A 25778-nucleotide genomic window follows, 5' to 3' on the forward strand; every position below is an offset into this window, starting at 1 on the left:
AATTTTGAGAAATTGCATTTATGCACGCTCGAATTGGAGCAGCCGTTGCTGCCGATCACTGCCGAATATCGCAGACCCGCTCCGACCTCTGCCAATGAAGATCATCCGTGCACTTGGCTAACTGGTCACGAAATCGCAAGCAACAAAGAAGATAGCAGATGGCCGAGATGGGAGATGAAGACTGTGAAGCAAGAAGGGAACTCCACAGATACAATACTGTGTGTACGTACGTCTGGATGCGTGCTTGTCTGTAAAGCAATAGCATAAAGCATCAAACAAGGCAAGAGGAGACTTTACCAACATTTTAAGATGAGAGGACGCATTGTCGATGATTTCGAGGACGACGATGGTGACGGAAATAGCAAGAGCAGTTAGGGACCAAACAATAGGACCCCCCCCCCTCGTTTACGCGGGGTTTCTTCTTCTCTAACTTCTTTCGCTTAAGATATGAATTTGTCTTGGCGCGTTTAAACTTGTGCTTTACCATTATTATTATTCGGTGCGTATACAAATATGAGTACTAGGCTATCCGTAATTAATTAGTGACTCCATAAACTTCAATAACTTCTACCCATATAAGCATGTGTTCGGCTTTAATACCTGCGCAGTGAAGCTAGCGCTTTCAGAGCTTCTCAACAAGCGTGCAGTTGTGATTTGCATTGCTAGACTTGATCTCATTATCGATGGCTAATCCGAAAAGGTCGACACGAAAGAAGCACTGCTATCCTACGCCACCTGTTGCTCTTCATAGAACACAGAAGCAGTCAAAATCGCCCACATGTAAACTTTGAAAAATATGAAAGTGCAGCTTGACCATGTGTCCTTTTCTATCGAGGTTATGATTGTAGCTAGGCGATGAAGCCCTGCGTTGTCGTCAAATAGTCATATTGGGTGCTGTCGATTGCCTCGGGGCTCCTGAGAAGTTTGAGGACCAGGATAGACCGTTTTCTCTTCGGGACAATGTCTCGTCACAACAAACTCGCTCGCGATTATGAGCATCAGCTCACGCCTGAACCTATTCAGTACTGCTACCGAAACCGTTCTCTTCTGTCGATGCCACTTTTATGTCTAATCCTTCTGTTAGTAAATGGCACAGATGGCATTGTATTCAAGGCCGTCTTCTCGCTGGTAAACGTTTGACAAATTGATTCCCTAAGATTTATAAGTTTCTCTATTCTAGATTCAGTTCACAAAGAAGCCATTTGTTGTTTTTCCTCTTCATGTTGAGTGTTTTCATTACTATTTTTAACTCGTGCTGTTTTTCGTGCTGTTTTCGAATTCGACAGCGAAACGTTAAAAAAGCGCGCTGTCCGCGTTGTTCATTAACTAAAAGCTTCCGTGCTAGGAACAGCTTGTTCTTAGGGTGTTAAGGTGTGCTGACCCCTTCTGTGTTCTTCAATCTCTTACATTTTTTTGTTTTTAAATTGACTGCATCACTAACGTGTCATTGAAAATTCTATATCTTCACCGATTTCGGATAGGTTCTACTAGCATTCGCAACAATGACTACGCGTATTTTATAAAAACGGGACAGACAGAGCCGTCACATAAACCTAGCATCGAGAACATCGCAAGCCTAGCTTTTCCGGTCATTTTTAAACTTTCGAAACCTATTGATTAAAGGCTTGCCCCTATTAATTTAAAAACAACTTCAACGTACACCATAGATACAACAACTTACTTGAAGCGTCCCCATTAGCTGTTTCTAACGTAAATAGATATTATAGATGAATTACAGTGTTTACTAGCAACGTTTGTTTTTAGCTTAGAAATAACGCAGATTATTTTTGCTGAGCATTCTAAAACTGGCTCTTGCGCCATAATTCTCTCTTCGGTTGTTCGTGATTCCGAGCGTATATGATAATGTGTACATACGTGGATGAAATACAGATACGTTTACATTCCGGTCAAGTATTAGATAGATACTAGGCATGCCGATGCCGACCAGATCGGTCAACGCATAGGAGGAAATGGTTGTCTAGAATTTATAGTAAAAAAAAAAAAGATCCAGCCGACGGGCACTTTCCGCTGGAGAACGACCAAGCGATGGTTGTTGTCTCGCTTCGTTTAATCACTGACGAGATGAAAATCTTGTGGTCTTTGACGGGTACCGTTATGAGGAGTGCCGATGGCGTCAATTGAAGTGAATAAGTATACTGTCGGCTACGTCTTTTGCGTACTTACTCGAGCCAACGGATAACCAGGCAGGTGTCCAGCCGCAGTAGTAACTGCCGGCATGCATCAGTATGGCAATTTCCTTCCTTTGTTGTTCAATTGTAACAGCAGAAGTTCGCCTTTGTAGCGCGGTTACGGTTTGTTTTTTTCTCTTCTAACTGGCTTCTAAAGTTCAAAAGCGGAAAGGCTAAATCATGTTAGATCTATCGTTTCGGTTCGTTAACCCCGCTAGCATTAGCGATACTATTAACTCTATCAGCACCAGACGCCAGCGTCACCATCGATATGCCCGCTGCTAATGAAACTTAACATCGGCCTGCTCAGGCCGCAACGTATCCTACTATAGCGAAAGACATCTACACGTAGTACCGCATATTCTGGTCTATAATTGTGGTGGGAAGCATCATTCTGTTACCTGTTTCTCCCTTTCCGCCCAGATATTTCCCCATAACCCTTTACCAATAGCTTAAATAATTCTAATGCAACTTAGAAAAATAAACCACTTATAATAGGTAAATGATGCCGACTGCTGCGGTAATGTCGACGATGATCATGATGCTGACGGAGACGACATAGAGCTGACTATAATACTAATAATGCCTTTTCGTCATTCTAAGGTACCAACAGACCAGATGTGGTCGACCATAACTATCAACTTGTGCGCGCTCCAATCCGCTTCGAAGGTGCATTACCCCTCCTCGCCGACCGCACGAGTATGGCATGCCGTGATGTATTATCATTCAGCTATCTTTCTTCTCCCGCTTCTTCTTTGTCGTAGCAGGAACATCATCAGCCAAAACGACGATTGCAGCAGCTGCGGCGGAAGCGGCCGAGACAACGATGGAGACGACATCGGACGAAAAAAAGGTGAAAATTTGCGAAAATGTTTTCCACTTCTTCCAGACTTACTCATCTACCTCAGCACCACGCATCGTGTATATTCCAGCCTGCACCGGAGCCACTCCCGTCGGGTTCGTGCCGCGTCATGCTAATGCCGACCAGCTCCCTAAAAGAGCTGCAAACGATTCGAGCAGTAGCGACAGTCAGCTAGCGTGCTGTCCCTGTAGCTCACCCATGCATTGTTTATATTTAGCGGCCGGATTATGTGTTGTCATCCGCAAATCGTCTGCTATCTAATGGTCGCTGCGGTAATTTGGTTCGTCTCACTGCAAACCCTATGCCGCGACATTTCGGCCCTATATTTAGGGAAGGACTAGCTGCAGTGGTCCTCCATTTGGTTCTCACTCAATCCAACAGCGACCGTGTAGCAAATGATACTAGTCTATGGGGCATTTCTTTCTTCCTGTTGGCGGCAGTATTTCGAGCTTCTATTTCTCTTTGGCGACTCGTTCTTAGCTTTTTCGCATGCCGAAAAGCTAAGACGGGAACGCAAAATGGCAACGAGAGACGCGCAGGCGAACCAAACGTTTAACAACGTTTTTGCTCGCTGCTTCGGTTTATTCTGTGCCTTTTTTTTTCTTCATTTAATTCTGCAGCTGGTAGCAGCGGTCGCAGTCGATGCTGTTGAGCTGGTGTTCATTATTCGATATGAGGCAGCGTGCCGCAGCAGCAGCAGCAGCAAGGCTCGTTGCCAACGAACGAACTGCAAACGGACGAGATGGTGATTAAGCCAGAAGCTGAGTTAGAGAATAAAACGGCAAAAAACGTAAATGGAGAATGAGAGAGGCAAGCGGAGGAAGCTACAATGGCGCACGTCCATGCAGACGCACACACAAACAGAATTACGGCACGAGTGTGCCAGTGTGTGCGCGGGCCACGACGACCAAACAAAAATGTCAATGAAAGACACAAGTGGAAAGAGAATACGCAAAGAGCATGCAGGGACGAGATTCAAGTCGAATCAATCCGTCTATTGCTCTATCCGGCTATCCACGAAGTGGCTGACAGAGGTTTTGACGCACAGCCGCATCGGTTGTGTTTTTCGACGCCGTATGGAACAATTGAGCGCGTCAAACATTACGGCTAGGGAAACGACCATAGATAATGTTGTGTGTGTCGGATCGGACTGAAGTATCGTAGAGTCTGTGGCGGCAGCAGCAGCGGAGCTAACGGTGGCGCACGAAAAAACGGATGCAGCTACAGGTCCTCACACACAACGCAGACGAGTGCTACATAACAGTGCACCAGCGAGGGTGGCAGTCACAATGAGGGAAAGCAACTTGGCGGTAGCAGTTAACCAACGACTTCAACTTACCAACGGTAGTAGTAGCCGCCGCAATGGCAAGCATCACACAGTAAGAGCAGAAGAATCTCTCTGCCTCGAAACGGAATGACACAAGTGGCGTTGTTGTTGTTGTCTTCGTTATTATTGTCGTTGCTTGTTGTTGTCAACATTGGCTTGCAAAGTTGACATTGTTGTTGCCGTTGCCGCTGGGTCTGCAGCGGAAGCGTCGCCGTTCAAGTTTGAAAATAGCAACAAAGCAGCTCGGCTCTAGAGTACTATTACGGGAAAGGTCAAACGAAAGCAAGAAAAACAGAACGAGAGAGACACCCGGGGGAGTAGGGGCAAGGGCGAAAAGCGTGTAGACGACGACGACGACGACGAAATATACGGCTACAGCGCCAATCACTGACTATATCATTATATAATACTAGTCTCCCTGTAATGGGGCCATGCAGTAGGGACAACAGCTTTTTGGCAAGTCGTCGTTGTCGGTCAGCAAAAATCACGAACGAACGATAAACACCAAACTCCGAACGGCCAAAGGATAAGTTATATTGAGTGGCAAGCCAAAGAGACGCCATTAGATTGTGCGACAGCAGTAGTAGTGGAAGTGATGATAATGGTGATATAACGAGTAGTAAACGATAATACGATGGCAACCACAACGACGACGACGACGGCGCCAACAACGGCAGCAGCTGTTGAAACCACCTCCCCCTTGCTCTACTTACACGAAGTTCGACATGAAGACATTTACTACCATTCGGTTCGCTGTGGGCGAAGATGGCGTTGAAGAACGCTTTCGTGAACGTCATGAAGGAGAACAGCACCGGCCGCGAAGACTAGGGTGGTAATAGGATGACGCCAGCGGCCGGGAACTCAAGAGCGATGTCGCAGAAATCAACCATGAAACATCGGAGCGAAGCATCCAGAGTCATATAGGACATAGTTGCTTTGTAAAATATCAGCACAGCATTATGGGCAAGTAAGTCGTCTTTCTACAAAGACACAAAATTACGAGGTCTATATTAGTAAACGTGCGTGTATTTATGTCAACCTCCGCATGTCACTGTATCCGTATATTGACCTTTGTGCTTTTGCTAATAAGGCATGCATAAGATGATACACGTCTGCATAGAGTTGCTTATACCTTGTAAAGTCTGTACTGTCGTATAGCCGTGTCTGCAAGCGAATGCTAGAAGCAGCAACGTGGAGGTAGTGGCAAACGGCAAACTACTTCGTTTAGGGCTTTATAGTTCATAGGTTAATAGTGTAATATTGCATAAGGTCAAGCACATTTGAGCACGGTTGAATACGGGCGCAGGGCAGCGCTCTGGCAGGCAGACAGACAAGATATTGTACCAATGTAGCGGAAGACAACCAGTTTAGCGGTAGCTGCGACGACGATTCTCCTATTGTGCGCGAAACCAGCCACGGGCGCTGACGGCGGCGGCGTCGGATCGACTAGTCGCGTCTTTATCGTCAGCCGTGGAGGTGGCCAGAGATACTGTAGACAAACGAATATAGCGCCACAACATATGGCAGACACAAAAAGCACACATACAGACGGAGGCCGACGGACTAATCATGAGAAAACTTGCTTTCGTAGAACTGCTGGTAACTGAGCAACTGAGGTAACGTATCGAGAAGGAACAGTATCGAAAATCAACGTCATCGTTACTATTTTCAACAGTTCATAGATAAACAGTGGCGCCACAGTGGATCGATTCACGAATTCACAGCTTTCGGGTGTCGGGTTTGTGTACTGTTATCTATCGTCGTCGTCGTCTATCGGCCTCGTCCGCGTTTTCATTTGAAAGAAAACGCCGCTCGCTGGTGATATATAAAATGTATCTTTTTTGCTTTGGGCAGAAACAGCGACTATAGGAAACGAAAAGCGTGACGTAATAGTAGGAAACTACTGGTGGCATAACCTGTTGCCTTCCCTTATGTTAGGCTGTGATGTCGGACTATTTTAGGCTGCCACTAACTGCACCGGCGCTATTAGAAATCCAGTTAGTATAGTGTGTCGTCCGCGTGCGTGGTTTTTTTTTTGCAAAACGTTGTTAAAACTTTACCGCGCGCTCGTTCTACACATATTTCGTTATCGGACACATTGCAATTGTTGAGCTTGCTGTAGAAGCTTTAACAATAGAAATTCGTGTATACCGTCTTATTCCAAAAAAAATATCATTTCTTGTATTATCTGATCATTGAGCAGGAAACAGCTGTATGAAGAAGCCCATTTTTTTAAAGGAAAACACAAAGCGAAAGCTATCACATGGCGACAAAAAAATTACCACTTGAACTAATTGCAAGTTGAGTTTTCGACCATAAAGCAAGGGAAGTTATGTAGTTCATAGATATATCTTTCCAACTTTACCCTCGAGTGGCCCTACTACTTTAAGAGTTGTAATCTCGTTAAATTCGATGCGTTCTATTGAAGTTATAGGAAATTTTTGCTAGAGAGTTGCGCTAGCCCAAAAAAAAACTCTAATTAGTCTGTAATGGTACTAAACAAATCATTGAAACTCTGTTTTATTCAAAACATTGTCCATCTGAACCTTGCTTCGCTTTCACTGCGGCCTTCGGAATTACCGAAAAAGCAACATAAATGTATTTCACTCTGTGCGCGTTTCTCTATGATGTCCTTTATTAATAACAACCAAATGTGTCAGCGGTCAACAAAACAGATAGGGGAATGTTTGAATTCTAATTCGTCTTCACTTTAAGTTCGAATAGAAATGTTCAATGAGTAGAAGCAAATTGATGAAGTTCCCCACACTCGAGTGATGTAGAATCTCGCCCATACGTGCATACAAGCACGACAGGCGACAACGACAACAGCAGCAGCAGCAACGGCAACGACGAGACTGTATCTGCACGTGTGCCGCTATGCCAACAGAAATAGAAGGTAACGTCTTTTTAGCTTTGTTCAACTTTTGAGTACGCAACTGCTCGTCCATGTTATAGCCATAGCCTCATTTCGATCGTTGCTCAATCGTATTAACAAAATAAATGAAACCACTGGGGTATTATGAGCCTTTCTATGTTTATCTGTCCGTGCCGTTCGCACGGTCCTATATTAGATGCCATGAATGTTTCTCATACAATGCGACGCCGCAGGCCAGCGGCTGGGTGGGTTACATGAATCGAGAGTATTTAAAGTAAAAAACAAAATGTTTTTTTTTTTGTAAGCAGCAGCAGTAACGACCGTAACAGAATACAACTGACAACAGAAAATGCAAAAAACATACATGCACACAGATACACACAAAGACACTTACGTTTCTTGCCAGCCTTATCGTCGGCGTATTTTGTATGTTCAGCTTGTCGTTCGCAACACAGAAACCTGTACAATTTCAAGCGAACAATTAAATAAAAGTACTGGCTAATTTGTCGTTGTTGTTTTCCTCTATAGAAAATTTTTGGGTTTTTAAGGATGCTAAGCGAGAGGTTGTATCCACGCAATTTGTGTGTTCTTGCGCCTTTTACGTACTTCTGACAATCAAATGCGCTAATGTAATTATTAGCAAGGAATTTTGGACTATGCCGCGCCCCTTCAATAAAGCATTTATTTTACGTGTTACAATTAGGTTACTTAGCAGGAGCGTAAGGAAAGAAATATAGACGTCTGTGAAAGCAATTTCGTATGAAACACAGTTTGATCTCAAAAAACAGTTTGATATGGTTGGCGGGGATCAAAGAGCCTGTTTATTGCGGTAATTTCAATATGAACTGCGACATATGGTCACATTTAACCTATACTTATTGCAGTATAGATTGGCTTCAATTAAAGCTAGGAAAAGATGACCCTGGACGTTTTCCATCAGACTTGTTAGTATTTGCAGCTGATGTTTTTCGTTGTTGTTACTTCGCACTCGTTTGCTATTGAGCTGCGCTTGGCTACGAGTTTCCGTAACGCTTAACGTTACGACAAGATACGACCATGTACGACGCCACCTTTGAAGCGGTTGGAATTTTTCATTATTTACTTAATATTATACATGTTTTGTAATATTTGGGCGCGAGCGGTACAAAGAGATTCTTCTAATATTTGTATATAAATAGACTTTCTCATCGTTTGTCATACCCAGCAGTTCTGCAAGCTATCTAAAAAGAATATCCGTAGCCAAAGGTAGCTGTGCCTAACGGGTAGATTTTTACCATGGAGGGCCTAACACCGTATCACGTTTATTTTGAAATGGAATTATTATATGGGAAATCACTCTTCATGTTTATTGTTACTATTGCTTAAAAAAACACTCCTAATACTTGCACCAGTTATAGCTGACTGACGAGCGATTCGATTTATCTACGCATTAAAGTGCCCCAGGTTCCACATTGGTCCATCAGTTAGTCGATAATGCCAAATCGTTGACGTTATAATTAAAATATCACGTAGATGGCTTTGAGGCCATTAAAGCGTAACTGTCGAGGGGTTAGCCGGCGCACCCAAATAGCCCACACCCCCCCGCGTACCGTAACATCTCAGATTCCAGTTTCGATGACGAACACGAATTTGACGTACATAACGAACTTACTTTGGTTGTAGATTGTAGAAGCAGACAAAGTATAATCGGCCTATTTACTTTTGCAATAAGCGCACCGGGCCTGACAAGCGTGCCGATGCATCAGATACCTCATTATTATCTTAGTTAGACTAACAGTAATTGATGTAGGAACTCCGAGGCTTGCGGTCGGGGAGTCGTACTAGTCTATACAGCAGACTTAATATATATAGCAGAATTTAATAAAATTCAATTGTACACCTTCCCTAATGTCTAGGTTGCAATATTTGAAGGTGTCTCGAGTAGTTATATCACTCACTCGATACGACGCTATTCCTCTTTCCGAATTTCTAATATGCTCTCTTTGAATGGACTTTCTTATTGCATGCCGCGTTTCGGGGAATGTCCGGCAAGCCGGTACTAACCCGGTAAACCGGATGGAACAATGCAGAGATCAACATATATTTTCTTATTATGATCTACCTAATGAACAGAAAAGGACGGAATGGAAAAGCTGCCCAAAAATTAAGTGTAATAGAATAGCGGAGGTGGAAAATGTGAGATATCGAAATAAAATTGGGCTACACTGTTGTTTTTCGTTTAATTGCTCTATACGAGCAGCTGAACGAGCGTAAAAAGCAACTGACAGTTAGCGCGAAAATAGGGCGTTCTATTTAAGTTATGCCTACCGCAAAATGACACTGGTCGCAAAAGAATGATCTAAATTCTCTACTGCGGCCAGGAACGAGGCCTTAAATGAAGCTGTAACACTATCCGTACTCGGATGCCGTCAGATTAATATAGCTACTACGGTTGATATCGTTTAGTGTTAGTTGAAGGCTTAAAAGGCGCTGATCAAATGGTTAGCCATAGGCATCTCGTTCTGTGGCCACACACGACCGCAGAAACGGCCAGGCTGCCCAAAGTGGTTTACACCATTTTCGACAACAGTAAAAGCACTCGGTCGAGTTCATTGCTTACGGATTTTATTTACGCAAACGTGTAATATTAACATTATCCTACTGGCCGTTCCTGTGGAAAACTGTGGTTTAAGCCAATGACTTGATCGCAGGATTTCGCAGAACGTCCGCCGGCAGCCGTTGGGCGTGAGAGCGAGTGGTTTCTTACATGTATATAATAAACTAGCAGATATATAGGGTAGAATTTGACGCGATTAAAGTGCTTGTGGGAACAGCGCGTGTCCGCTAAGATAATCGGAGCAGACCACAATGTGTGTCGCCGTTTTGCCGTCGTAACACAAAACTTCAAATTTCTAATTCGATTAAATGTATATGTGTGCATAAAAACAAATGCACAAATATTGCCACGAGATAATTAGTGTCATATGGTCATCATTTGGCCGTACTTTCAGAGCGTCGGTAAACAATTTCTTTTCACTGGACGACCTTGTGTGTAGTTTTGCGCAAGCGCTCACGGTTGATATTTATGTATCGTTAAATCGATCTGAATGCTGTTTATCCGTACGATTGTTTTTGCCGTTGCCGTTGCCGTTGTCGTTGTCATGCTCCAAATCAACTAACTACGCTGGACAAATCCATCGATTAAGGCTCAGTGGAGCCGTACGAGTTGGTTCCCATTATCGTCACAGGATCTGACTAATAGTATATTCGATAGCTGGTCGTCACAATTTAACACTGCCTTTTTTGTTCTCTACTGTTATGATCGTTTGAACGGCCGATCAGTAGAAATGGCTGGTAAACGGTAGTCGCACAAACTCTGCGTCGTCCTATCTGTTAGTGAGTCACCAAACACGTGAAGTCCTCCACAGAAATCACCTTAGCTAACATTTCACGCCGACACGTTTTCCGCACGCGGTCGACAAACCGCCATATGTAGCTTTGGACAGCCAGCCGGTAACAACAGAAATGAAACATCGGAGCACCATAGAAACGAAAGTCGGGTAACATTTACGATTATCTGTCTGCTTATGTGGATTGTTTTTTTTTGCAAAAATAGTTCAAAACGGATCGTTCTACTGAGCGAATCAGTGCTCTGCTGAACGCTGGCGACTTCGGACCGCTGCTATCACCCGAAACAGTTACTGAAGACTATTGTAATCTTTAGATACGTAATTAATATTATGGCATGAGCATGAAACATGACAGAAGCAGCTAACGAAGACTAAGTTCACTTTCACGCAGTTTGGTGGCACCCATCATTTCAGCCGTTTTTTAATTTCTTATTACATATATAATTATGTACAAGACGACACGTGGTTGGTAAGTGAAATAAATGTCCTAGCGCACGTGAGCTTCCTTTGAAAATAAAAAACAAGTGAGCGGATTATATAGAAGCATTGTTTTTATACTAGCGATGTACTTGTATTTTATTCTGTTGTACATATGCACCACTGACGTAGTAAACGTTTTACTCTCAGTATAACATCAGCTGGTTGTTAGTTCGCTCACGACCTACGGCAACGATGCGTTTAGCCTTTACCTCGTACGCGAGCAAACGCTTTATGAACATGACCGTACGGGCAACCGACGTCGGCTCTGTGTCGAGAATTTTCAACTGATCAGGCTTAGAAACAAAGGGTTACATCGAATTATTACTTAACAAACCGCGTCAAAAATACACCCCGGCCAACGAATTTCACAGTAGACAAAGAAATTTACTAGCTACTGGTAAGTAATCCAACCGATAGAAAAGACGCAGACCAATGAGTCATTTCTATGCAGTTACGATTGTTCAAAATGTCGCTCCGGACGTCTTTCCAAGATACGACTTGAACTGCTTTCGGCTCATTACAGACTAATATATCGCGGAACTTACCACCTCTAAAGGAAACTAGCATGTTATTTTGTGAAAGTTTCGAGAGTAATTGATGCAACGTCATGGCTGCGAGACACGTGGGCGGTATGCGTTCGTTAGTGCAGATTAAACGTAGATGTTAAGATGGCTCATAAATAAGCGAGTGAACGTCTTCGTGCTGACGTTTCCTCGAGCCCCTCTATCTGCGTATCCATACAGTCAATTGTACAGGGGTGTCGACTCGGCACAAAGAGCAATATCAGCTTTTTTTTTTTTTGAACTAGAACCGTTCACAAAATCTTGATGGAGATTTTTGCATAGAACGCCTATCCACAACCACGGTTTCGTTATAGAAATATAGGAAAAAATGACAAGAAATATAGCACTCCTAAAAATATCAATGAAAGTCATAAAAATAAAAATAACATTCTCAACACGGACAGTGCTAACAAATATAAGCAATAGCTTTAAATGGTGTTTTTACTTCGTACCGTTTAATCAGCTTTTTCATTATGACTATGCGGAATATTTATAAACATGTTCTACGGTTACTATACATCGCAGTAATCGCAGAACCATGGAACAAGTCTTTTGGAAATGTGTCAATAATTATCTAAGTAAATATAATAGCATAAAAACATTTTGAGTCCAATAGTTAGCATAGGTAAAGTGAAAACACGCATTCAAGAATTGTTGTCGAAATAAAATGTGGCGTTACCGCACGTTACTGCAAAAACGACAAAAAATAAAAACGACTCAATTGTGTACAATTTTCCAGATACCTTATTTATTTCAAAATATCCAGACATTAGGCTTTTCTAAGGGATATTTAAGGCGTTCGATTGTTCTACATTAGTTTGACCTTTTCGCTAGCTGCGGCCTATAAATAAAGCAGGGAAGATGCTGCGTAGCTTCAAAAGGGGATCAAGCTCAATAAATGTGTTATTAATAGATCAAACATGATTGGGGCGGTACTTTGTTAATAGCCAAAAACATTGTTTCTATTTAGGGTCCTCCTTCAAGGGACTTGAATAAGTATTTATTATGATGAAATTTAAAAAAACACATCCTCCTGTGCTAACCTAATGGTAGAATCTACTTGCAGCCACGGTTCTAAATGACTATTCGAGCGTTATATAATAAGTAACTTTGTCAATCAGAGTAACGCGTATTACTTATTTTATCGTTAGTATTTCTCTATCGGTATAATTTGCTGTAGTCTTTCAGATTCGACAAATTATTTTTATAATTATTAAAATTTATTTTTTCGCGTTTTATTTAGTTAACCCGGCACATACCGATTTTTTTTATCTAGGCAAATATATAAATAAAAACAGGTCCGGCTACTCTTTTTCTTCGATAAAAGATGGTTTCCCGCAACCTCAATATATTGCATCCCATAAGTAACTCATAAACACACACACACACACACAAAAAAACAGACCAACAAAGGCACACGTGCATTCGCTTTCGCTCGCCTTTGAGGTACATGACCGCCACGTACATGACCTTGACTCCAGCAGCAGGTTAGACTCACATAGACCACCTACAAACGTGAACCCTAAGCGGCCCTCAGCGTGCTTTCCGGAATCTAGGGGATTTGATCTTAACCAATCTACTTGTCTTACATTGCATTTGGCCTCCTCCAGTCCTTCTGCATATCTGAAATTGCTGGGAAACCTCCCCGTTGCATTTGCACACCCACCAGTCACCTGCACTTTTAGTGTCATTTCGTTCTGCATTTAGCCGCAGGCGCGAACACATAACGCTACGTGTAGTCATCGCATCGCAAGACGCAGAGCCCACTTTACAGATTAACACAGCTTCTGCAAATTGCCACAGCGCTGAATATTATCCTGTAGTACAATGCAGTATCGGGACGAGCCTTACGGGAGCGACAGCCAGTGTTAACACATCAGCGATGCTCAATCGCGGTTCGCTTTGGCGCACTGCCGATTCGACCCTCCTCATGTTGACAGCTGCATCAGTTTTGTTTTGGTTTCATTCGCCGTTCATAAATGGTTCTATCATGTCGGGTGTATTTATGTTCGAATTTGTGACCTAGTCGGGTCAAAGTTAATTGTGATCTTTCAGTATGCGAACAAAAGGCATCTTATTAGCCCGATGCAAACTACATAAAATCGTTAAAATGACCACTGTGCGAAGAAATCTGCCTACGGTTCACGCTTTGCTTGTGAATCGGCCCCGTCAGCGGATTGTCGGCTTGTCGCTTGCCACTTATAGAAGGCTCCACCTGGAGATACGCGCCGCTGAACAAGTTCTAAACCGAAGTTTTCCTACGGCCACGGTCATTTCGTCACGGCTACTTCGACAGGTTCGTAGCTATAGCTGGCAACAGTCGCCTAACGATGAAAGCGTCAACAGGAGCGGAGGCGGTGATGAAGCCAATAAGAAAAACGCGTCAAGAAGCACCGGAAGTGAAAAGGAAAATAACCCGAACGGTGATAAAGACGATGACGACCAAAATCGATTACGAAGGATCGCCGTAACTATGGTGATGATCTCGCTGGCCTTGACACTTGTACTCCCGATACTTATGCGCACCAACAATGTCGATGACATGGGTTACGTTGCTTGGAATGACTTTTATCATAACATGTTAGCAAAAGGCGAGGTCGAAGAAGTGGTCGTCCTTCCAGATCTCGAGTTAGCCCTCATTTATTTGCACAGAGGAGCTATAATTAAGGGTCAGCCTACCGGACGTCGCGTTTATCAGATGAAGATTGTTGACCTAGAGCAATTCGAATCGAGAATTCGCCAAGCTGAGCGCCAGTTAGGTGTAACTCCCGGATCTGTACCGGTAAAATATGATAGGCAAAATCCGATATTCAACTGGATTATTATCCTCGGGGTGATCTACTTCATTATTAGGGCCCTTCGAAAGGCTGGTGGTGGCAAAGGTGGTAAAATGAGCCCATTCGACATGTTTGGTCAAATGGGCCGTGTGCAGTTTACCGTTGTTGACCATTCTATTAACTCGACGAAGCCCAAGGTGCGGTTTTCCGATGTTGCGGGCTGCCACGGTGCTAAGCAGGAGCTCGCCGAATTTATTGACTATCTGCAAGATTCTTCCAAATACAAGAAGCTTGGAGCAACTATGCCGAAGGGTGTCCTTCTCCTAGGACCGCCTGGCACTGGAAAGACGATGCTGGCCAAAGCGGTCGCCGCCGAAGCCAAAGTGCCATTTCTCGCCATGGCCGGCTCCGAGTTCATCGAGATGGTGGGCGGACTTGGTGCCGCTAGAGTGCGAAACCTGTTCAAAGAAGCGCGGAAAAGGTCACCGTGTATTATTTACATTGATGAAATTGACGCCGTCGGCCGAAAACGTCATAACAGCAAAGAAGGGGCTGGGGGCGAAAGCGAGCAGACACTGAATCAGCTTCTTGTGGAAATGGACGGAATGGCTACAAAAGAAGGTGTCTTAATGCTTGCGTCGACAAATCGTGCCGACATTCTTGATAAGGCTCTCCTCCGTCCTGGCAGGTTCGATCGGCACATCGTAATCGATCTGCCCAACCTAGCTGAACGAATTGAAATCTACGAGAAACACCTTGGTGATATCGTACTCGACAGTCATCCGAGTGTCTACTCGAAGCGGCTTGCCGAACTAACGCCGGGCTTTAGCGGAGCTGATATTGCTAACGTTTGTAACGAGGCCGCACTTCACGCTGCTCGGGAAAAGAAACGCTCTGTTGGATCGGGCGACATTGAGTACGCCGTTGAGCGGGTCGTTGGAGGAACTGAAAAGAAAACCCATGCCATGTCACCGGAAGAGCGTCAGCGGGTCGCTGTTCATGAATGCGGGCACGCACTTGTCGCCTGGCTTATGGAGCAAACGGACGCTCTGTTGAAGATCTCCATCGTTCCCCGGACCAAGGGAGCACTTGGTATGGCTCGCTACGTTCCATCGGAGCAATATCTATACACTACCGAACAGCTATTCCAAAAGATATGCATGGCTCTAGGAGGTCGCGCAGCTGAAGTCATTGTGTACGGACAACCTTCGACTGGTGCTCAAGATGACCTCAAGAAGGTCACTGATATTGCCAAGGCCATCGTGGAGCAGTACGGCATGGACAATACAATTGGTCCTTTGTCGTATACTGAACGAAAACCCTATTCGAAAAAACTTGCTAACAATATGGATCACAGAATATGGCAACTGGTGCAGCATGCTTATAATACGACGATTGAGCTAATTCGAAAAAACAGCGACAAGCTGAAACTGCTGTCGGAAGAGCTAGTTAAAAAGGAGGTCATGGACTACAAGGATGTCGAAGCTATTCTGGGCCCACGACCCCATGGCCAAAAACCACCATATGCCGCGGATAGTAAATCATAAGCCATAACGTTGGTTTTCGTCTTGTGTGCAGAATTAGTCGTAGAGCGACCGTAGTTGATTTTAATAAACACTTAGATAATATATTTACATATACGTTGTTATTATTATAGATAAGCATATTATTTTTTTCTAGCTGCACTATATCACTGTACGTTTGTCAATTTCTCATTGTAATGTATTATAAGGATAGAACAAATCGCCCAGCACTTGCACTGTTCATATACAGCTGAACCTGTATTTTTCTAATAAATGCGAAATTGATTTCACGAGTTTTGTATCGAGAGATAATCGCTTCTTCTGTATGTGCTTACCGATAGGACTAGACACTATATATATATATATATATACATGTATGTATATATATATATATATGTGTGTGCAAAATGTTCCCCTTAATTAGATTTTTGAAAAGACGATAAAAGCCGAACCTTTATGAATCCACCAGGTATTGATATCTATAATTTTTTTGATCAAGCAATATGTATTGCGTACCTTTACAGAAGTTCCTGGGTTGGACTTTGATTTGGTACCCCCGTCAAACCTAAAGCTCTTTCTTTTAAATAGATAGAGGGGCTAAATATATTATCACTGCGATTGCCTCTTGAATACGGCATTTAGGCCTGATTAAACGCCTTGAGATATCATATGAATGCAACAGTCACGTTCATTTACATGTACGATGTATAAGTGTTCACGTCAAGCGAACCCCAGAACACGCCGACGTTGTTGAAGATGTTATTGCTTTGAATCCTCGCCATCCCCTATCACCGCTATCGGCTGTGCGACCCGTAAAATAGATAAGAGGAAGTCTCTAAGACGATCCTGCTTTCTTTTTTTCTGTCAGAATGCGTGCGTCGCCGTGGCTGACAACAGATCGAGCGATCGCCTGTAGGAAGCCAGTGCAACCCTAGCCATTCGTATCTATCTAAAAATCTGCGTTGATTTGTGGTCGTATCGAGGTGATATCTTGATATAGCCTCTTGCGGCCTGATCGGGCGTCGATGGCCTGCAGCGTTGGCGGCAGATCAGTCTCCTGAGGTATCTTGGACCAGCCTAGACGAACAGCATCATCGTCAGGCCCAGCATCGTTCTTTCTATTCGCCGGTACATTCAACATACCGAACAGCCGGAAACAACAAACAGCAGTGGCAACAGTGGAGGCTGCAGGACTTGATTTCTGAGAGTCATTTGGATTAACCGAGTACCAGTCATCGCCAAACATCGAAACGTTATCAGCGTTTATCGGCATCTAAATTGAAAACATTTAATTTTATTGCTTTAAGCTCCGATCGCCGTTGTCTTCGTGCTGCTGATACGTTCGACGGGCAAACGTTTAATGAATCGCAGCGTTGCCTGCGGTTGATGAGCGGTCCGAATTTCTTGATTCACCCGCGAATATAACCGACAAATGCATCCTCAAGTCGCAGCGAAACCGAATGAAATACTAAAAACGCGACGTCGCTACGACGTCGAAGTTGACGTCGGTCTAGTCGACCCTGTCGCTGTTAAACCATTCGATTTGCATCGTTGTCTATCGTCGCAAGCTTGCTGTTGTTGCTGCTGCTGCTGCTGCTGTTTTTGTTGTAGCAATAATCACTGCTAGAAAGTCCTTTCTGAAAATATTTTTCTGAAGAAGAAGGAGAAATGAAAAATGTAAAAGCAGATTAGGCAAGACAAAAGCGCTCACACGAGAAAGTAAAAGAGAAAAAGATAAACAGGCGGTAAGCATGGACAAAAGTAACGATCTACACTACTTATGGAGCAGATATCGTACACAGTAATGTATACACGTACGCGCACAGACAGTTCTAGCGATACAGTATAGCAAATCTCTCTCTCTATGTTTTGGTTAGCTCACTTCGGTCCTATTTTTCTGTTAGGCTTAACCTTGCCGTAGTTTGGTGGCAGGCTTCTGTCAAGCAAACCAGACTTGTTCATGAGAATAACAGTAGCTTAACTTGGATAGCAGCAGGCAGCCAGTGTAGCACTAGAAGTAGCTGTTTGTCTACTATCTGCTTTTCCCTAGGTTTTTTTCTTTCGTATGTCTTTACGCTCTATCATGCCTATAGGCGTCCCGTCGCATTGCTTCCACATTCAATCTTCAGTGGAATTTTCTGTTTCTGTGATGTGTTTTGCCTGTACCAGACTCGGTTAGCCGGTTGCGTGTTCGTCTTCCTGACGCTGGCTGACTTTCGACGACCACGGCGACGTTGGTGGCGTCAGCCACGGCGACGACGACGAAACCAACGAAAATGATCATGCTGTCCGCAAACAGAGGCTGAAAAGATGTCGAAGACAAGATCACCACTGTGGTATAGTAGACTTCGAAGGCCTGACGCTATGCAGGAAAGTGCTCACAGTGACTGTAACTCTATATAGTGGCATACTGTTGGCTCCGGCGTATCAACGTGCACAAACGGACTCTCGTGCAGAGTAGCTGCATGAAAAATTCTGTCATATTCTTCGCTACTGCTGCTGTTCTTGCTAATGCCAACTCTATCGTTGCAGCCGCCGCTGTTCGGATCCTATCAGGCAACAACGACGACATGGCACTGGCCACTTGGCCGGACACAACCCTTTGGGTCTACCAAGTTAGTCTAAGCTAGAAGCCTTTCGGTTCGCAAAGAAGAAATGAGTATGAGCGCCACAGCGGCAACGAAGGTGTATGACGACGAAGTTTTTTTAGAAAATGTGAAAACTATGGAGATTTAAGAAGCCTTGAAAAAGACTGCGGCTTGATGTTCGGAGTCTTCACAAACCAAGATTTTTTCTCTTGGTCCGTCGAAATGCCCTGAGCCAGCGAGACCTAGTTGTTGGCGTTAATTCTGTGAATCCGGCTCAGTCAGTGCAGAGGCAAAGCTCCCAACAAACCAACGCCTCATTTTAGCGCCACACAGATAGACGTATGTGCAGAAATATCTTTCTATACGTGCTCCTTAGCGCTCTTGGTTACGACATTAAGGCGATATCAAGCTTAGGATTTGACTTCGACGGATGTCTGGCTAGTTATTCGATAAGCCATTGGCTATCTGAAGAGAAGACAAAAGACCTGCTTGGCATGAAGGGGCAATAGCTAAATTTGAGATTAGACAGACTATTTAGTGGCGAGATATGGCTGCCATTCAGGTAGAGCAGACGAAAATAACTCTAGTCGTCTGTGGCCATAAAGAATACAAGCATAACCTGATAATACGAGTCGCAGAGCTAAGTAATATTTTTTCTTAGAAAATCGAAGTACAAATATGCACACGTAGTGCACCAGACGGAAAGACAGTTACACAACCGTAAAGTATAGTAAGAATGAGTAATAAGGCAAACTTGCGTCATCTTAGATGAATATTAAATGGCAGTAGTTCGACTGAAGCAGTTGCATTTGTCCATTTATCCTTCAGATTGGATATACATCCAAGTAGAATAAGTAACTAATTAGATTAAATATAGTTCGTGTATTTCAGTATAATTAGCTAGCATCGGTACGTCGAAAAAGCACAAAGTTAGAACTTTGTTTGAAGACTATACGTACGACACGGGCCAGCCTTCTATAGTAGATTGGTACTAGAAACAATAAAAAAAACTGAAGTTGATATTTAAAGACGACAGCCTCATACTATGTTATGTTTGTCAGATGCAGAACATCCAAAAGATACTAATATATAATAATGAGAGAGTAAGCGAAGTTCGATATTTATAAAATATTTTTTAAAAAGTTGTTTCTTAGAGAAAATTCAGTTCATCCTGTAGACTGTTATATGAACGGGTTTCTATTAATCTACATGTCAACACAAAATTTATAGTTAATCATTTGGACAACATCAGATATTGATGATCTCTAAAGCCGGGTGGGATTTTTCCTTCTAGGTTTTTCTCTCATGAAAGCTCATTAATATTAAGTAGTCCACGTAGGAATTTCTTGAGACCGCCCCCAGCTAATCGTAAGTATTGATATAACGTATATTGGCTTGTTAGATAAGAAATGGTCGGTTTTGTCTTTTGTTTTTTTATTTATAATTTTTCGTTCGATAGTGGTCAAGTAGTACATGTAACTGGAAAGCTCTTTGTCAAAAGTTTATTTTACATACGACAAGAAGCCTATGGCAAAAAAAGCTATGACGTCCAGTACTACCGCTAAGCTTTGCTCCAGGTCGTATTGCTGTAAACACTTTATCTCTAAAAGTTATAAGGTAGGCTCGTCCAAAGTGGTCCTCCTTCAAAAGTAACTCATGTTGATCCTTTTCGAATCAGCAAAATGAAATTCATTTTTGGCAAGCCACCTTTAGATAGTTTCCTCAGTTGTTCGGAGCCCCCGCGATGCTCGCTGCACTTACGATGAGCTTTACTCCGATAGTTCTTAGCCTTGGGCGAAAAATGATAGGGACCACAGAAGATCTTATTTATGTACATAATATGAACTTTCGCACTTATAATTAGATCCGAACGACGTCTTTCACCACGGACGTCGCGCGAATGCTGAAAGCGGCATAAGGTCCTCTTCTGCTTTCTGTTATTAAGCAGCAAAACGTCCAAAGGCAGGAACAAGTGAAGGTAGGATTTGGGAGAGCCAACTAGTGAGAGTGTAGAAAAGGTCAGTCTACAGGTTTACATACGTAGACATCCACCCACGCGCGAAAGCTGGCGTGTGTGAAACCGGCAGTCCAACCGTTAGTAGCAGTCGTGACAGCCCTGATTCTTGGGTAATTGCATAACGTTGTAGGGCCACTGGGCTACAGGTAATTGTCGTAATAGTAGAATAAACTGCTACCCTTGTCTAAAACGTAATAAGAGTGTCAATGTCCTTTCGAGGAACCAGCGAAGTAGGAGGCAGGGTACCCAATAGTTATACCGGATAGCGTTGAGAACAAAAAAAATCATCGACCGCCACAGCCGAATTAGGTCCGAGCCTCCTATTTCAAGCTTCCTTTCACTTCGTACGTCTAGCTCGGAAGCTCAGGCCGGATCAAACCAAGCCATCATTCGGGTCTGTTTCAAGAATGGATGACGATGATCTTTGGAAGGACGAGCGATATGTATGTAGCAAAGAGCGGTAGTTCAGTGGGGTTGGCAAGGCTCGAATACGAGATGCAAGTGAAAAGCTGGAATTGTACTTGTAAGAGGAGGATACCTAAAGAATTTGAAGCGATGGTAAATTGCCTGACTAAGAGGGTAAGCTATTTCAAAATAGCTTAGCTCAGCAAGACTAGTGAAAGAATCGCTGAGAGACACCGCTAGAAATAAAGGGGTGGAAACACTAGTAAACGACGTGTGATACAACTGAAAGTTGAATTAAAAACGGGACGGGGCGGATCGTGTACGAGATAGAGCGATCCACTTCGTTATAAGAAATCCATTTCTTGGGAACAACGTTGTTATTACTGTGATCAGTGTTTCTTTGGTTAGCAGAATGAAGCAAAGACGAAGCAGACCGCATCTTAAAGATGGTGATACATAAAGGTAGACGGACGCATGAGAAATAAGCACCTTGAGAGGGCATTCGCCGAGACTAAACGGTCCGGTTTCTTTTTTCCTTTGTAAGTTCTTGAGCGGCACTGGTCGGCTCTGCTATTAATATCTATTGCGTTTATTAGCAGCACACGCAACCGAGCTCTTGTCGCTCGTAAAACAACAGCATGGCAAAAATTGGTTAGATAAAAATAATCAGACACGAAGCATATGTGTGCAATATTTAATATCACCTTTAAAGGTCTGTGCTGATTTGTGGTGCAAATTCGTTTGATTATATGAACGAGCATCTATCTTCACGATTGTTCGTAGATGGTTATCGTAGACGTAGCTAAGGAGTAGCTTTTTTTTTGGAGGTTAAGGGCAAATGCATTATGCAGACCGGACATCATTGACTATGCTTTGTCCGGTACTGTGGGACTCTCACCCACTAAACGCTGGACCCCTTTATCAGCTTGGGCCATGGTTCGGTATATGTTTGACATTACTTCGAAACCATGACTTGCAGCTAAGGGGTAGCTGCAAACACTTTACTGTTAACAAAGTAAGCTTTTTCCAATAAAATCGACAACGATACTTCTACACACTGAAAAACATAATTAATCCAAGTCAGTTAGAAATGAGATGATAAAACAAAACGGTTTGCTTTTAGAATCTTTACAGAAATGTCTTTAGTCAGTATTTGGCGTTTTGCATATTTTGCTCGTTTCTCATGAGCCTTACGCCTGCTCCAGACCATCGGACATCTGCAGCGTTCTTCTCGTGCCGCTTCGAGTCATTTATTTAACGACAAATTGGTTCGTTAGAAGGAGAGATTTGATGTCGTGCCATCCGGTCATCACAGTGATGATGGGGCACGTGGGGAGAATGTTTAGACGATGAAGTGAAACAATTCGAAGAGTCTCCCTCCTGACCAAAGTGGCAGAATAACTCGACGTAGTCGTCTCAGCGCCAAAACTGTAACTGTTTTTTGCGGTACCTTAACGGTGGCTTATCTTGACCGGCGAACGTCGGCCTATGGCGTCATAAATACGATTAATGCGTTGTCGACGTACGGTGTCATGTGCTATTCCGCTTCCATAATCGTTCTAAAATAAAAATTACACTGCGTGCTATATATATATATATATGATATATAGCAAACCATATATATATATATGGTTTTGTCTATGCAAAATATAGACTTCGATTTAATATCAAGCTGGACACGTTAGGCTCTAGAAATTTTGTGACGCCATACTCGAATATACGCATTTAGTATATACGCGGAGACGTTCGTGAGTATATTTGGAGATCAACGATCCAGCTCGTTCTCTTTAATAGTAGATATTGCTTCCTGCTAACAGCATAACGATGATGTAACAACCGCTTGCAGAATAGGAGAGGTGGTCATTGTACGAAAATCACCATTTCCAGACAAACTCTTCCATGAAGAATCTTCAATTGAAGTGATTCATGACCTACTCAAAGACAACTGTTGCTTTGGCGCATTGGACTATTTTGCAGGACTCGGTACAATCAAGAAGAGTTTGAAACCAACATGGTCATGCTGATTCCGGGCGATCATGAGATTCAAACTGGCTAAAAAGTTCCTACTAAATACTAAACAATAAATATATCTCGAGCCAGTTTGTGTAATATATCCAGTAGCTTAATCAAAACCCACATATGTGTGTATAAAATACTCTTTCGAACAGACTAACTTTTAAAAAACGCGCCGTTTAACTGTCGGTGCCCAAAAAAGGGTCACTGGTGGGCAAGCATATCCTACTATCTATTTACTTGGAAAAGTCAAAGATAGAAAAATGAAAGAAAACTACCTCTAACGTATAACAAAGAAAATTATCATTTTAGTTGAGAAATTATTCAATTTCAAAATTCGGCGGTTTTGCTTGTGAGAGTCTAATATGTGTATATAGCACACGTAAACGTACTGGGTAGGCTCATGGGAACAGTGCACAATTTTATAAAGCGGACAGCATCACTGTTGCATTGTGCCGAAGTACAAGTTACTGAGAACTTCGCCAATGCATGAGTAAGTGCCCCACGTCAGATGCTTTTCAACTGTACTGGTTAATACCAATTTATTCTTGCGGTTCCTTTCATTCGAATTTGTATATTAGAAGAATCCTTAAGCAATGAGCATTTGTCTGAATATATCAGCGACAGCCCAGACCCAAATCAGTTCTATAATCGCAATTGTAACATGAACGATGATTATTTAGCTAACATATCACAACGGATTCCTCTCTTGAATTGATGGTCAGTGAGGCTCAATGAAGATACAAGACTACCGAGAATTCCGTCCGACCTGTTACTCAATCATCGTACAGCAGATGCTCAGCAAAAAAACCAATAAAATTTCTATTGGATGATTTGAATGCAACAGGCAGAAAATATATAAGAATATTTCGCTCTGATTTTTTCAGCATCGTTTGCTTCATGCACGCCGATAGAGGAGGCTAGAGCACCACGACACCCTGGCGACAAGCGACAAGCGGCAAGTATTTGCTAGAATGAACAGGAAATAGCGTTAAGGCCGTAAAGAACGCTGAGGCTCTTTTTTTAATTATTCGATTGATCATATACGTATCTTTTCACTTTACGGTTCAAAATGAATATCTTGCCGTAGTCATTACGTTGCCCCCATTTCGCAAATATAACCATACTTTTTAAATAAATAAACGACATCTTATATATATCTATCTTTAGACCTCGGCTTAGTACAAGGTACGATTAACACAGAATACGATGCGAGTTAGAGCGATTTTGAAATTTTGTAGAGCACAAAACATGGCATAGCGAAATTACAAGCTTTTGTTACCACTGGAGTACAACTAGGGGGTAGATTGGTCGGAGAAGATAATTATATTCACAGGAGGTTCGGAATGAAATGGGACACAGCTTAGCAGGCTGTTTCTCCTATCGTTGATACCAATTTCTTCCAGAACAAAACCACGAGATGGCGAAGGTAGGACGTTCTTGTTTACAATATGAGCGCAGATCAGTTGTCGTTCAGTGTTTTCGCGCCAGACGGACTCCTACCAAGATAAGACTTATCCGGTTGCCCAAAGCCCGACGGCCCGCAGTTTTGCCAGTGACCACGCTCCCTTTGAAGAAGCCGAAGAAGATTTTCATTAGGCAAAGCGGAAGATCACTCCCAACAGATTGATATAGTTCAACAAATGATCAAAATAATAGAAAAGCTGTTTCCGGTTATCCCAAAAAATAGCGCTTGTTACCGAGATATAAATGTCTGTTGCTAGTTTATGTCCCAAATAAATTCCAACAATTAATGTTTTCTAGTTTTTTTCTTTTATTTTCAAACCCTTGGTGTTTTCCCCTTCTACCAGGCTAAAACTTGAATTTGCCATTCTTTACGGGGTGTGCTTATGTGAGACTCCAATGGTGTTACATGTATTAATAGCGCTTTAGTTAATGTTAACGCTCAAAGGAGATATTACGTTATGTACATACGAAATTTATGAGAATGATTCATGGACTGTTTAGGTCCTGAATTGAAGTCGTGGTAGAAGCGAATGGTTGTCACGCCGAGCAAACGTCTGTGAAGGATGCCACTGTGAACATGCGCCAAAAAAATGCCCCTGAAATTAGTTTCCATTTACCTGTATTTAGATAAGTTTCACAACGTTACCTCAGTTTATATCAAGCAGCCTGTACCCATACATAGGATGGGTAAAAGTAAGCTTACAACTGGACTGGGTTTCAATCAATTAACAATTTTTTTCTTATATAAACTGGAAGTCATTTACACTATACACGCTATACGATGATACTGTACATAGTAAGACACCTCCGTTCGCATTGAGTGTTTTTTAAATAATAATTATAAATATCGTCCTCATGGTCGCATTGATGTCCCTTTCGCATCTTCTACGGGTGTTCATCGTCGAAACTTTTTGCATCGCACTCTCGACATCCGCTTCGTGAAAAGCATAGAGCGTATGTGCAGGAGTGTACACAAGTAGCAGCGCCATAGCTACTCTGCATTAAAATCAATAACATAGCACAAAACAACAAGATTGACAGCAGACAGACAGAAAGATCCGCGTTTGTAACCTGTCATTTGTGGAACAGGGACGAAACTGTAACTAACAACAACAGCAAAAGTGGTTTTTGGTTAAAGGTCGTTAACGTCGGCAGTATCAAGGACAGCTGCAACTAAAGCATCCTTGCCCGACGATTTATTTTGCGCAAATCCTGTAATAGCTACTTGCCTAGCTACTCTAGGAGCCTTGTAAGTTGCAGGCAGTTGCTGCCTATTTGTTCTGTTGCAGTTCACAAGAAACAA

General features: G+C 42.8%; 2 protein-coding genes across 2 annotated transcripts in view; both read left to right on the forward strand.

The window, feature by feature from the left end:
* Positions 1-24771, forward strand: part of LOC111268810 (uncharacterized) — a 48746-nt gene extending 23975 nt beyond the window's left edge. The window contains exons 3-5 of the mRNA XM_086971824.1: positions 2793-3042; positions 23896-23966; positions 24415-24771. Of these exons, the coding sequence (XP_086827950.1) occupies positions 2793-3042; positions 23896-23966; positions 24415-24441 (348 nt within the window). The 3' untranslated portion in view covers positions 24442-24771. The remainder of the gene's footprint in view (positions 1-2792; positions 3043-23895; positions 23967-24414) is intronic.
* Positions 13636-16096, forward strand: Spg7 (SPG7 matrix AAA peptidase subunit, paraplegin). The gene has a single exon (XM_022848012.2). It carries the CDS (start codon positions 13742-13744, stop codon positions 16007-16009), a length of 2268 nt encoding a protein of 755 aa, XP_022703747.1. The 5' UTR covers positions 13636-13741; the 3' UTR covers positions 16010-16096.
* Positions 24772-25778: the final 1007 nt, after the last annotated feature.

The sequence above is a fragment of the Varroa jacobsoni genome, unplaced genomic scaffold, assembly GCF_002532875.2.
Source record: "Varroa jacobsoni isolate VJ856 unplaced genomic scaffold, vjacob_1.0 scaffold_1322, whole genome shotgun sequence".
Taxonomy (NCBI): domain Eukaryota; kingdom Metazoa; phylum Arthropoda; class Arachnida; order Mesostigmata; family Varroidae; genus Varroa; species Varroa jacobsoni.